General features: G+C 49.2%; 1 protein-coding gene across 1 annotated transcript; it reads left to right on the top strand.

The window, feature by feature from the left end:
• The first annotated feature begins 3,362 nt into the window (after positions 1-3,362).
• On the top strand, positions 3,363-12,851 carry CFAP161 (cilia and flagella associated protein 161). The gene is made up of 7 exons (XM_004594583.4): positions 3,363-3,435; positions 3,975-4,064; positions 4,971-5,203; positions 6,346-6,436; positions 9,793-9,951; positions 11,016-11,089; positions 12,090-12,851. The coding sequence occupies exons 1-7, from the start codon at positions 3,367-3,369 to the stop codon at positions 12,283-12,285; spliced, it is 912 nt and encodes a 303-aa protein (XP_004594640.2). The 5' UTR covers positions 3,363-3,366; the 3' UTR covers positions 12,286-12,851.
• Positions 12,852-14,632: the final 1,781 nt, after the last annotated feature.

The raw sequence follows: 14,632 nt of genomic DNA, 5'->3' as shown, positions 1-14,632 counted from the left end.
GTTTTGGGTAAGATTTACTTATTTATTTTTTATTTGAAAAGTATGTTTACAAAGAGAAGAAGAAGGAGAGAGAGAGAGAGAGAGAGAGAGAGAGAGAGAGAGAGAGAGAGAGAGAGAAAGAGAAAGAGAGAGAGAGAGATATTTTCTATTTGCTGCTTTATTCCCCCAAAGCTGGGAATGGCCAGAGCTGGGCCGGTCCAAAGCCAGGAGCCAGGAGCTTCCTTCAGGTCTCCCACATGGTGCAGGGACCCAATGTCTTGGATCATTCTCCGTTGCTTTCTCAATTGCATTAGCAGGGAGCTGGATGGGAGGTGAAGCAGCCAGGACTTGAACTGGTGCCCATGTGGGATGCTGGCATCGCAGGCAGAGGCTTAATGTGCTATACAACAGTGCCGGCTCCAGGGTGTAAATTTTGTGGCCTGGCAGCTGGGATGCCCGCATCCCCCACCCGAGTGCGTGGGTCTGAGTCCCAGCTGTGTTCGTGACTCCAGTTCCCTGTTCATGGAGACCCCGCGAGGCAGCAGGTGATGGCTCCGACACATGGAAGACCTGCATGGAGGCCCCAGCTCTTGATTTTGAGCTGGACTTTTTAGTGTTGGACATTTGAGGCATTTGGGAAGTGAACCAGCAGATGAGAGCAGTGCTGGCTTTAGCAACGAATGGACACACAAAGCTTCAAGAGAGGTAAGCCACGTGGAGACTACGGCCGCTTTGTGCTATTCTCTAACTTTACAGGAATTATGAAAACATTTACTTAAACAGGGAACCTTGAAGTCAGCAGGTCTAAGCTGAGGCCCGGCTCTGAGATGCAGCCTCACACGGTTTAGCTGCAGGACTGCGCTCTGAGAAACGTATCTTTAAGTGATTCCATCACTGGGCACGTTTCAGAGAGCGCGTCTGGTCTTCAGGTTGGGTCACTGTGAACCAGGCCCCTCTTAGGGTTTTGCGTCATGGCTTTTTGGGAAACAGGGCCTTGAATGGCATCTGTCACTTTGTCCTTGTCCTTCAAGTTCACGCCATAACTGCCACGAGAGACCAGGACAGGCTTGTCCATCAAGCAAGAACCAATGAGGTTCCTGCTTGTAATGTCATACAAATAGAGTGAATCCATAAGCTGGTAACACAGTTATTCAATCCTCCTCAAATATTTATTAAGCACAGAAAATGAAGTACAGATAATTGTGCCCGCTGTGCTTTGAAATCACTCCTGCCACATTCGGTTTGTTTTGAAAAAGTGGGAACCTTTTTTTTTTTCTGCCAAGGGTCATATGCACCGTCATTTGAAGACCATGCAAATGTACTGAGTTTAAAAATCAGCCTGCTGCAGACGTATTGGATTTCAAGTTCCACTTGTAGTTGCCTTGGCAGTGCCAGGTCACATGATTCTGCCAGCCTTCCCGGGCAGCAAGGGCCAGCTGTTCCCTCCCTCCCTGGAACAGTCATGTGCTTTGTGATGACATCAGTAGGTGATGGGAATCTTCCAGTCTGTCCTGGTCTGCAGGAGTACTGTCACAGATGCCACCCACTGTCAACGGAAATGTCTCCAAAACGTCCGCACCTGGGGATGCTGCTGGTTTCTCTGAGCCTCACGCTCTTTTTTTTTTTTTTTTTTTTTTTTTTGTTTGTTTTTTTTTTTCTTTTTTTTTTTTATTTATTTTTTTTATTTTATTTTTTTTTATTGTTAATTATTTTGCATTATGTGAGTTTCATAGGCTCTGGGAATCACCCCCTCCCTCCCCCTCCCCTCCCCCCGGTGGATTCCTCCACCTTGATGCAGTATTACAGTTCAAATTCAATCAAGATTCTTTCATTGCAAACATATACCAAGCATAGAGTCCAGCTACTTATTGTCCAGATTGGTTGAACAGTTTCTTGGGGAGACCTTTTCTGGTCTGAAGTTTGAGCTGGCAGAATATCATCACAGTCAATTAAGAGTCCCAATATAACATCAACAGCAATTTGCAATGTTATGGAATTGACATGGTTTTGAGTACTCAGAGCCTCACGCTCTTGATCAGAGGCAGTGAGTGGTGTAGCAGCCGACCTTGCTCTCTGCTCTCTGCCTCACCCTCGTGGTGCAGCCTTGCATGTGGGAATGCATCCGCAATTTACTGAGTCACAAGTAGGTGAGAATGTCTGTCCATCTCCCCCCTGCAGCCTGTCAGCTCCGATCCATCCCAGGTCAGCTCTGAAACTGCTGCCCCTCCACCTCCCATCTCCAGCATGAGGTTTTACCGGTCATCCGTGAAAGAAAAATACAGGCCTCTATTCAGCAACAAGTCCGTTCCCAGGCCTTTCCCCACGCAGTGGAGAGGAGGGGACCGTAAGTGGGAAAGATAAGCTGGGTAGTAGCCACAAAGGTTTTATACTCCTTCTGACGTGAGTGCTGGCATCGGCCCTGCTTGGGCCCTGATAGGGCAAGGGATGCTGGCCTTTGTCCACCACTGGCCTGTATGTGGCCTCGCCTGCCTTCGGGGCATGCCAGGTCGCTGGCTGAGGTCACTGTGGTGTCCACCCACTTCCTGTAACCGTGGTAACCATCACTCACCTGCCTGCCACTCTCTCTGGCTTATCTGTCTGCCAGCTGCCCAGTTTTCATGGCACTTGGGATGCTTTTCCTGAATTATCATCTCTCTTCTATTCTGGAAGCTTTTGAGCTTGCCTGATCCATCTCCGGACTCTCCTTAAGAGGCACCAAATCAGGTGAGTTTCCCAAAGGCATCAACCCCACAGCCCCACAGCGTGCTCATCCTTCTTGCTCCATAACTTCTCCTAAGGTTTAACCCATGCCGGCTGTAGTGCATTCCAGCATTGTCAAGAATTCTTGGGAATCACCAGCTAGCTCATGAAACGTTTGGGGGTTGGTGGAGAGAATGCTACATAGCCCATTATAAAGGCAGGCAAGTTTGGAAACAAAAGTAAGAAGCAACAACAACAGCAACAAAGTAACAAAAGCCCCTGAAGTTCTAAATAACTCCCCTCCTCTTCCTGCCGTGTCGTTTTGGTTTTCAGATTTCTACACGGAGCCCCCGCTGTTGGGATTACAAAAAACAGGCCACAGGCAAACAGTGCTTTCATGTAAAATCTCTCTACTGCCTCCATAAAAAAATCGCTACTTTCGTGTCAGTTATGATTCTCCTCATAAATAGTCCTTGTTTTCTCTCTGGCGAGCACTTGGGACCATGTTTGCCCTTCTGTTGAGTTTTTCTCTGCTTGCTTTGCAACGGAGGGAGGCCGGTTGACCGCGGACCGCCCACCGGCCAGCGGAACTGACCAATCGCCCCCGGACGGCGTCGCCATGGCGACGGGGCAAGCTAACGCCAGGGCGGTACGCGGCAGACTCGTTGAGAAGTGCAGGGACGGACCATGGCGCAGAATCTGTACGGCCCACGAGTGCGGATGGGCAACTGGAACGAGGACGTGTACCTGGAGGAGGTACCGGGGACTGAGGGGTGAACGGGAGGCCTCCCGGCTGTGAAGGGTTCTCAACACTGCCTGTTCTGCCCCCAGAACCCACAGCCCCACGCTCATCCAGCCCACACACCTGCATCCCTGCTTTTGTATGTGCCCCTGTCATGCCCCAGACACAGGTGCCTTGGCTCTGGAGCCCCTGGTATGAGCTTCCCCCTTGGGGTCCCGAGTCTGAAGAGGAGGCAGGCTCTGCTCCCTTCACCCCCACCCCCCGCAGCCCACCCCGGGGTCACGCATGCACTCCTTCAGTGTCCCCTTTGCTGGGGTATCAGACCACCTTACAGTGGTGTCCTGTGGGCCCTGAGCCCCGCGTACACAGGTGGGGCAGGCAGGGGGGAGCTCCCCAGATCGCTACCTGAGACCCAACCCTTAAAGCAGTTCCCCAGAAACGCCGGCCTTTCCCATGTGCCTCAACTTTTTCCTTCTGCTCTCAAATCGTACTTTTTCAACTTCTGGCCGCAAAGCTCGATGCTCTAGGGGTCCTGTGCTTTCTCTTGCACCAGGAGCGCATGAAGGATTTCCTGGACAAGCGAGCCAGGGGTCAGCTTCTCATCCAGCGAAACAGAAGACTCAAAAGTGCTCTTCTGAGACCGGTAATTCTCAATCCCGACCTGCTTTTCATGGTTCTGTCGAATGAACCACGCACGAGTAGATACAAAACAGGAAGAAAAAAGTCCGTAAGTTGCCATTGAGAAAATAAGAAATGGCGTTCTCTTTTAAAAACGAAAGCCACAGTTTTTAGGATTCTTTAAGAATCAGACAAGAAACTAGCTCTTAACCATCGAGTCCCACGTCTTCAACTGCAAATAGTCTCATAGTGTGTACTACAAAGTTATCACAAGGGGCATGTTTGTTCCTCAGTGTAAGTACTAAAAAAATATTTATTTGAAAGAGAGAGCACCAGAGAGAGTGGGGTGGAGACAGCGAAAGTGAAAGAAATTTCTGTCTGCCAGTTTACTCCTCAAATGGCTACAACCAGGACCAGGCCAAGCCAAAGGAAGGAGCCAGGACTCCATGTGGGTCCCCCACATCAGAGGCAGGGACCCAAGTACATGGGGCATTATCTGCTGCTGGATCTGGAAGTGGAGCAGTCAGGACTTGAACCAGTGATATCTTGATCTACTGTTCCACAATGTCTGGGTATGGGATGATGGAACATAATGAGCTAATTGTGTTTAACTGCATTTTCCAAATAGAGATGTGGGTGGATTAATACATGAGTAAGTAGGATAAGTGGGTAAGAATTTTTAAAATGGATATTGAAGAAATTAACGATGGAGTCTCCTGGTGAGATTTCTACCCACTTCATGGGATGTTGTTTGGGATACTTGGGAACTTGCTTTGGCAAAGTGGAAGCAAAAGCCGGGGGGGGGGGGCGGTAGGTGAACGGAAGGGACTTTGAGGGACTCCCAGTGCAATCCTTACTGTGCTGGGATTGCATTAGAGGATGCGACCTGGGACACCAGGGCTGATTTGAAAACTTCCTGTGAAAAATGCAGACACAGCTGTCCGTGCCAGAGGACGGCTACATCCATTTTGGAGACCACGTGATGCTGGTGAATCCGGACTACCCCGAGACGGAGGCGGAGCTGGTGCTGGCCGGCGACCTGAGCCTGTGTATGACCCCGGATGAGATCAAAGTCTGTCTGAGCGATGAGTTAGAGGTGCCTTGTGGCTTGAGCGCAGCTCAAGTGAAGACGCCGGTGAGCAGAAACACCTTCGTTGTTTTAAGGTAGAGTGACCTTGGCATTCGGATCGTTTGCATCTGAAATATCTGATTACACATGCCTTGTAAGAGTGCCCAGGGCTTGGGGGTGGGCCCTGGGATGGAAGCCAAGCTGGTAGGATTCATGCCACAAGATACTCTCTGCTTACTTGGGAAGCGCTGTCAATCTTTTCACTTTAGAGGGCGGGGTCACTGGCATTTGCATACAACTCAGAATGCTGAACTCCTAGATAATAGATGCAGGGAATTCGATGAATATTGTGCCTGGAAGCAAAATGAGTTTTCCAGAAACATCTTGGGAGCTCATTTGAATGCTTTTTGTTGATTTTTCTGTTGCCATGCATTTTTTTTAACATTAGAAACAAGCAGTTTAATGCAAGGTGGATCTGCTTCGAAATGAAATGTTCATTTAAAAATACAGTTGAGGACGTTCTGGAAATGAGTCATGAACTCGTTAGATACAAATAGACACCTTGCTTTTAAAAGAAAAGTTGTTTTCACTTTTTAGTTTATGACAGTAGCGATTAAAGGAAGGGAGTCCAGGGTGTGAGTCCTTCTCCCAGCTTCCTTTAGAATTTCAGTCATTTGTCTGGTGACTAAAGATAACTACACATTGGTCACAGTGTCTGTTTCCTGAAGGCTTAAAAGAAAGAAGGTGTGCAAGCAAGGTCTGCAGTTGCGTTTCCCTGTCTCAGAAGAGGGAAGTTGCTTCCTGGCCATCGGCCACAAGAATATACCTTTCATGTAGCCATATTTTGAAGATTTATTTATTTTTTTATTTGAATGGCAAATCTTACACACACAGAGAGATAGAGAAGTTTCTTTGTTCATTGAGTCTTCCACGCCGGTTCAGGGTCCCAAGGACTTGGGCCACCTTCCACTGCTTTCCAAGGTCATAAGCAGAGAGCTGGAGCAGAAGTGTAACAGCCGGGACACAAACCCGCACCCATGTGGGATGCCAGTGCCACAGAGTGGAGGATTAGCCTGTGTACCACTGCGCTGACCTCTGTGTAGTCATTTAAGGCAGTGACGATATGTGAATGTTCATTATGGAGGAGACAGATAATAAATAGAATTGCATGTTAGCAAAAACAGAGCTGCATGATGAGTCTCCCACGGGGGCTCATGTGTCTGCTCTCCTCTCACAGTGCCGGAGGAGACGCCACGGCCACTGGTGAAGTCCTTCGCTATGGGCAGAACTTCTGCCTTGGGATAGCAGGAGGCGTTGAGAACATGATGGTGAGTGGTTGCTCGGCAGGGCCACAGTGGACTGGTCACTTTGCTTTCAAGAAATGGGATGACAGCTATCAGCTGCGGTGGTCAGGGGCCCTGCGGCCATGGGCCCCCTCCCTGGCTGTGTTCTGGTTTGAGCCATGGCTTTTTCAATGCAGGTGTGGGTCTCTTATGGTCTCCCCACTTTGACAATCGTAAAACATTGTCCCTGGAAAATACAAGACTAAGGGACGGGCAACTTTTCTATAAAGCAGTTGGCAAAAGGCAAAACTTGGCACCACCTCCACCTATAAATTAAATGCCTAGATCAATGAATGATTATAACACCTTCAGAGGTCACCAAGGCTAGCTAGAAAAGGTGTATGAACTAGATGAGCTTTTTCCTTAAATATTTGAACAGTCTTCCATGCATTTTTTTTAAAGATTTATTCATTTTATTACAGCCAGATATACACAGAGGAGGAGAGACAGAGAGGAAGATCTTCCGTCCGATGATTCACTCCCCAAGTGAGCCGCAACAGGCCGATGCGCGCCGATCCGATGCTGGGAACCTGGAACCTCTTCCAGGTCTCCCACGCGGGTGCAGGGTCCCAATGCATTGGGCCGTCCTCAACTGCTTTCCCAGGTCACAGGCAGGGAGCTGGATGGGAAGTGGAGTTGCCAGGATTAGAACCGGCGCCCATATGGGATCCCGGGGCTTTCAAGGTGAGGACTTTAGCCGCTAGGCCACACCACCGGGCCCCATGCAATTTTTTTTTAAAAGATTTACTTGACAGACAGAACAATAGGGAGGGAAAGACAAAGATGAAAATCTTCTATGTGCTAGTTTCCGCCCCCCCCGACCCCCGACCAATGACTGCAGTGTTTGGGCTGAGCCAGGCTGAAGTCAGGAACCGGAAGTTGCATCTAGGTCTCCTGCATGGCTGCAGGGGCCCAGGAATTTGAGCTTTCTTCTTCTGTTTTGTCAGGTGCATTAGTGGGACCTGGATCAGGAGTGGAGCAGTTGGGACTCAAACTGGTCCTCCTATATGTGGTGGGGCATCACAGGCAGTGGCTTAACCCACACCGCCCCATCATGCCAGCCCGTGACTGTGGGAGAAGGACAGCATGAAATGGTGAGGTTTTCCCAGGTCAGGAAGTAAGGGTCTTTGAGGTTCGCTTTTGCCTTGTGGACAAGGAAGTATTGTTGAGTCAACGAAGTTGGGGTTTGAGCCATAGGTGCATCCCTATGGGATGGAAATTTGAGGAAGTTTCTGAACCTTTTTGGGTCTGTTTCTCATCTATAATACAGAGAAGTCTCTTACCTCCTTCTTTTGAGCATGCTTAAAAACTGAGGGAAAGGGTCCGACACAGTGGCCTAGCAGCCGAAGTCCTCACCTTGAATGCATTGGGATCCCATGTAGGCACCGGTTCTAATCCTGGCAGCCCCACTTCCCATCCAGTTCCTCATTTGTAGTCTGGGAAAGCAGTCAAGGATGGCCCAAGGCTTTGGGACCCTGCACCCTTGCGGGAGACCTGGAAGAAGCTCCTGGCTTTGGATTGGCTCAGCTCCAGCCATTGCAGTTACTTGGGTAGTGAACAGGAGATCTTCCTTTCTGTCTCTCCTCCTCTCTGTGTATCTGCCTTTCCAATGAAGGTAAATAAATCTTAAAAAATGGATAAGCAAACAACAACAACAAAAAAAAACTGGGGTAAATGCAATGAATAGACTGATCATTTTCTACGAATGTATAGAAGACCCCTTTTACAAGGCTGGGTAGTGTTGTAAATGCTTCCCGTGTGTTGCCTCATTTAGTCCTCCAACCAGTTCCATCAGGGAGGGTAGTTTTGCCCCTTTTCTCCTGATGGGGAAACTGAGGCACAAGGCAGTTGAGTGATTCAGCCTCAGGTCCCTCAACCAGTAAGTGCACTGTGTGATATATTCCACTGAATTTAAGATTTCATGATTGCATAATGTAACGTTATTATCATGATTCTTTTGACTTGGTACTATAAGGGAAAAAAAAGGTGCTGCTGGCTTAACCTATGGCATACCACAGGTGGCAAGCGACAGAGCGATGGTCAATGCAGAAATGTAAAATGGGAGGGCCACCACTGGGGCGCAGCAGGATCAGCTGAGCCTCGTGACACCAGCACCCACTCGTTCAAGTTCTACCTACTCTGCTTCCAATCCGAGCTTCCTGTCAGTGCACCTGGGAGGGAAGAGGGAGACGGCCCAAGTACCTGGACTCTGCCACCCATGTGGGAGACCTGTGTGGACTTCTTCGTTCCTGGCTTCTGCCCGGATCAGCCATTGTGGCCATGGGGAGTGAACTAGTCGATAAAAAACAAAACAAAACAAAACAAAACAAAACAAAACAAAACAAAACAAGAAAACCAGCCAACCAACCAATCAAACAAAACTCTTCCTCACTCTTTCTTTCTGCTTTCAAATAAATACCATCCATCTTAAAAAGAAAAGGGAAATGCAATGTTGAATCCTGGAAGGAAGGGAGTACCCAGAGGTAGATGCGTTGACTTAACATTTTGGCTACCTGTATTTTTGTTTTCCTCTATGTGTTTTTTTCCGGCACAAAATTACTGAACCAAGAGACTTTACAAATGAGAACATGTTGAAAGCCGTGGGCAAGAGAGCAATTTTTTTTTTTTGGTAAAAGATTTTACCAATCTCTTATGCAAGCTAAGTAAGAATAACCACCTAATACTTCATGAATCAAATTAAATATCACAATTGAAAACATTGCAAATTTGACAAAGATAATAAAAAATACACGAGTTTGCTTCAAAAGTTTGTAGGAAATGGAATTAAAAGATGTTTATTTTGTTATAAATTTGATGAAATCTATGTGTAGTTCTTCCTAGTACATAATTTCCACAAACTTTTTATGTATTTCAGATTTCTTTTTTTGTTGGTAAAGTGAACTTAGTTTATTTTTTGTTGAATTTGTATTTATTTGAAAAGTAAAGTTACACATAGAGAAAAAGGATAGAGATTTTTCCATCTGCTGGCTCACTTCCCCAAAGGCTACAACGGTGGTGTAGGGTCCGACTGCAGCCAGCGGTCAGGAACTTCAACCAGGCCTCCCACATGGGTGCAGGGGTCCTAGCCCTCGGGCCAGCTGTGGCTGCTTTCTCAGGGAACATCAGCAGGAAGCTGGACTGGAAGTGGAGTAGCTGGAACTCAAACATGTGCTTATATGGGATGTGAGTGTTGCAGACTGTGGTGTAACTTGCTGCACCAAGACACTAGCCTCTAAGCTTAGTTTCTCATGTCCTTATCCACATGTTTCTGGAAGTACTGTGTATTTTCCAAGACCTTGGGGTGACTGGATCTCGGTTTACCTGAGCACTGTCGTTTCCAGTTATATTTATCAAGTGATCACAGGACCCTTTTGAAGTCATCCAAGAGGTCGTGGCTGCAGGAAGTGACCCTGACTGATGAGGTCTCCCACCTGAACTGTTGGCAGGCTGCTTTCCTCGACCCCCAGCTACGGCTAGAATATGAAGGCTTCCCCATCCCGGTGAGTACGACCAGGGAGGATGGGGGTGCTGGAATTGTGGGCAGGGAGTGAGAGGATGTTCTCATGGCTGCAGTGCCCTGGGCTGCTTGGAGCTGACCTACCAGGCAGGCACAGGGCACGACCCATCTTGTCCTGAGCCAAGGACTTAGCAGTTCAAGCAGGTAGAGAATGGGGGCTTGTTGGAAGAGCTCACTGGGCCAGTGTGGGATTGGAGGAGTCCCAGAGCCGGCCTACTGAGCCGGCCTTCCGTGGCCACAGCTCCCTGTCCAGGAAGTGACCACAGTCATGGGCCACCCTGAATCTACCTGGTTCACCAGTTCTGCCAGGACTGATTTTTGGGTTCTTTCTCTGAGCTTGGCAGCTTTGTATAAATGTGCATGTATACACACAGATATGCACACAGTGCACCCACACACAGAAACACACACACGTACATGCAATGCAATATAATACATACACACATACACCCTACACACATCTATTACAATACACAAAACACATACACACATGCCCAATATCACAACACACATAAACATGTAACACAGCACAACACACGTGTGCACACATGCAATATATACATGTACATAGGCACGTAAACCCTACGCACCTATCACACGACACACAAAACACATACACATACAACACACACATATACAATATCACAACACACACATAAACACGTTGCACAACACATGTGTACACACATGGATACATACAATAAAATGCATGCATACACAATATACATAAATACGCACTTTCACACATATAATACATACACACACTCAGGAAGAAGTTCCTGGCAAGTGAAATTAAAAATGTACAACAGTGCAAAAAATTTCTGCACATTCAGGTTTTCCAAAAATTCACAGAAAATGTGCCTCAGCAATAGCATATTTTTTCTGCACCAAAGTCCATATCCCACGAATTTTTAAAGTGTCCTTGCGAACATCCCCCCGCCCCAGATCTTTTTAAGCTGACATGACTATAGAGGGTGTGTTTGCCAGTTCTGACTTTGAGAACGCTGGAGGCTGCATTCAGATAACACGTCTCCTTTCCCGGAAAAGGCCAACACGAAGCTCCTCATCAGCCACTGCTACACGAACCGGGCACTGGCGGCCCACCGGCATCTGTTTGTAAGGTACTGTCTTCCTGGGCATGCAGAAGACTGGCATTGGTCTCCTGGCTGTGCATATAAGTAATGGAATTTAATGAATCATTTTTTAACAGTTTTATTTATTTGAAAGGCAAAGAGAGAGAGGGAGAGAAGAGAGAGAGAATATCTTGCATCTGCTGGGTCACTCCCTCACTCCTCCAATGCCCGTAACAGCTGGGCCGGGCCAGGTTAAATGCAGGAGCCTGGAACTCCATCCAGGTCTCCCACATGGGTGGCAGGAACCCAAGGACCTGGACCATCTCCCATGGCCTTTTCAGGTGCATTAGCAGGGAGCTGAGTGAGAAATGGAGGGGCTGGGACTCGAACTAGCACTCTGATATGGAATGGAGGTGCTCCAAACGCTGGCTTGACTTGCTTTCCCATAACCTGCCCCAGGACTTCAATTTAAGGGATATGACCACACACACACACACACACATAAATGTCCTTGAATGATGAGCTGTTGTTATATAGAATGTTTATAATGAGAAAAATCCTATGGGAGTCCCCCTTTTCATTGATTGATGTATTGATTTGAGGGACAGAGAAAGATGAATAGGCAGAGAGAGACAGCACTTCCATCTTTTGATTCCTCCAGTGCCTGCAACATCTATGATTCATCTGGGCCAAAGCTGAGTGTCAGAAGCACCCTCCAGGTCTCTGGCAGCAATGCAGTGACCTGAGGTGTAGCTGCTGCCTCCCGGGGCCTGCATTGGCAGGATCTGGAGCCAGGGGCTCTGATGTGGGCCTTGGCATCCTAGCTGGTGTCCTAGCTGCCAGGCCAGGCGCCTGTTCCTGGACAGCCTGTTTTCCGCAAGTCCTTCCCAAGATCACCCTCCTGTCCTGATGTCTGTCCAAAGCACGTGAAATTCCCTGCAGTTTGTAGCCAGCTTCAGGCCTCCCTGGAACTTCCAGGATGAAACCCATAGCTTTCTGAGTGCTGTGAACTCCATGTCCAACTAGAATTCATTCTCTCTTGCTCCAGCACCTACTTCGGGAAGGAAGCTGAGGTTGTGGCTCACACCTACCTGGATTCGCACAGGGTGGAAAAACCTAAGAACCACTGGATGCTGGTGACCGGGAATCCCAGGAATGATGCGTTCACCATGCTGGATCTGCCCAAGCCACCAGCCGAGGACACCCGAGCCGTGGAGCAGGCCATGGACCTCAACACGCAGTAACACACCAGGCACACACATGTTCGCTGGGGGCCATGCTGTCATCACACATAGCTTACATGGGAAAGAAACCACCTTGGTCACATCTCAAGGTATCTTTAAGTGAGATAGAGAACTCTCTGGATGTTCTGTTTAAGTGAAGGCTGTATGAAGATCGTGGAGTTAGTAGCTCTAGGAAACACACAATATTTGAAAATGGCTTGATGGACTGTCCGAAGAACTCGACTGCTTATCCTTCAGCCTTCCAGCTTTGGTAAAAGAGATAGATTTTGGGTGCCACCCTGGAGGTCGGGTACCACCAGTTCCCCCTGCACCCTGCACAATCCACTGGAGAGTCCATGGCGTGTGGCTGTGAGCTGTGGCCTTGTGAGACGGCCCGGGTGTGTTGCTCCCATCTGGCTTAGGGTCAGGTTCCTCCCTGTCCCCCACCCCCAGCCTGGAACCTGCCATTGTGTGATGATTGGCAAGCTGCAGAATCCTCGTGTCTCTAGCTCATCCTTGAAACTCAGCACCCGTGTGATTAGAGTGCTCCTAGCAGAATAAATGTATGTTCCCCCACTTGCTGCATCTGCGCTGTGTTTTCTATTGGAGGTGAGGCATCCCCTGGCCCATAGCACATGCTGGCCGGAAGGCTGATTCATAGACAAATAGGTGAGAGGCAGGAAGTGGGCCTCGATGTCCTCCAGCGAGTGCTGCAGGACCATGCGAGGGCGGCCCTGCCCTTGGCAGTACCCGAATGGGCTCCATCTTAGGTGAACTTGAACAATTGCTGATATCTGAGCCCCAGTCTGGAGAGGTTCTGCCTGGGCACTAGGCTTGGACAGATGCTTCTAGCATGCAGTCAGGGTAGAGGCCTATAGCTTGGGCAGGGGGAAGGAGCTGGTCCCTGGGGGCTGTCGGAGATGGCTTTTCTGGCCGGGTAGCAGAGACGCGTGGCGAACAGTGGAGGAGCCCAGAGCCCAGCCTGCCCTCCAGGCCATTCATGAGTGGGTCTGTGCCTCACACCAGGGCCCTGCTTCCGATTTGGAGTTCAGTCTAGGCATCGGCATTTTACTATTTTAAAACTCATTCACCTATTTATTTATTTTAAATTGACTTAAGAGAAAGAGCTAGTTCGGGCCCTGAACCAGCAATGGCCTGGATTGGGCCTGACTGATGCCAGGAGCCAGGGACCCAACCCAGGTCTCCCAAGGAGGTGGTGGGAACCCGTCTAGCTACTCAAATCATCATGTGCTGACTAACAGGAAACTGGAATTGGGAGTGTAGCTAGGACTCGAACACAGACCTTCCAATATGAGATAGTGGCATTCCAAACAGGGTTTTAGCTGCTGTGCCAAACACCTGCCACCTTATTGTGAGGTGCAGCTGGGTTGAGAGCCTCGGGGAGGACAGTTAGGGGTGTCTCCAGAGCTCTGGACTGGGGCCAGAGGTAAGTTGGGGTTCTCCCTGGAGAAAGCCTTCTTTACAAGGCTAACCTCTCCGGCTTGCCTCTCAACAGCCTTCAGTGCTTCAGCTCTCACAAGCCTGCCTCGCCTGATCCTTTGGGGACTTGCGACTCAATGAGCGGCTTTCAATCTGCCAGACATGAGGGTCACCGACCACTTGGGGCACAGGTGCAGTCAGTGACTGACAGCGAGGCCACCACCTGGCTGACCTTGACTGTGAAGGGTGTCACTTGAAGGCATACACCTTGTCCAGGGAGGGTAATAGAACAGGGAAGCTCAGTGCGGCCTGGATTAGATGTAATGCAGCCAATCACCGAGCACTGAGAAAAGCACCTTACATAGTCATCAAAAAGTTTTTACGCTTATTTAAATAAAGTTGTACATGTCTGTACAGTGCAGGAGAGGATTTTCTGTCCACTGTTTTGCCAGGGATGGGTCAGGGACTCCCAAGTGGGTGGCAGGGACCCAACACACATGAACCATCATCTGCTGCCTTCCAGGCACATTAGCTAGGACTTGAGATGGGAGCTGAGGAGTGGGAAAGGGTCGGAGCCTACCTGAGCACAGGGGTCTGTGCTTGCAGGGCGCTGTAGGTAGGTGCCCCCCTCCTCGCCCTGCCCCAGCATTCCACCGTTTGCAGCAGCTGCAGGGATAGCTGGGGCCTGGTGGAGGGTGAGTTCAGAAAGGGCTGATTGCAGAGACCTTGGGCCTTGGGCATCAGCTTCCCCTGACAAGGCTGTGCTGTAGCAGCAGTCCTGCCGTGCCCCTCCCTGGTTGGCCGATCCAGTACCCAAGGTGCCCACTGCAGCTTCTCCCAGCTCGCCCCATACAGTCCAGCAAATGAAGAGTTAGTGTCTGGCCCTCCAGCGGGCCTGCGGGACCTGCCCCATGGTGAGGTCCAGGGG

The sequence above is a fragment of the Ochotona princeps genome, chromosome 6 (genome assembly GCF_030435755.1).
Source record: "Ochotona princeps isolate mOchPri1 chromosome 6, mOchPri1.hap1, whole genome shotgun sequence".
In the NCBI taxonomy this organism is placed as follows: domain Eukaryota; kingdom Metazoa; phylum Chordata; class Mammalia; order Lagomorpha; family Ochotonidae; genus Ochotona; species Ochotona princeps.
Note: the sequence above shows the minus strand (reverse complement) of the source record. Positions and strands in the feature narration are given on the sequence as shown.

Bases quoted from the DNA above. Each gene is read 5' to 3' on its own strand.
- CFAP161 (XM_004594583.4), top strand. From the start codon at position 3,367: ATGGCGCAGAATCTGTACGGCCCACGAGTGCGGATGGGCAACTGGAAC. The intron at 5,204-6,345 runs GTAGAGTGACCT...CTCCTCTCACAG, and splicing joins AACACCTTCGTTGTTTTAAG to TGCCGGAGGAGACGCCACGG. The intron at 9,952-11,015 runs GTGAGTACGACC...TTCCCGGAAAAG, and splicing joins ATGAAGGCTTCCCCATCCCG to GCCAACACGAAGCTCCTCAT.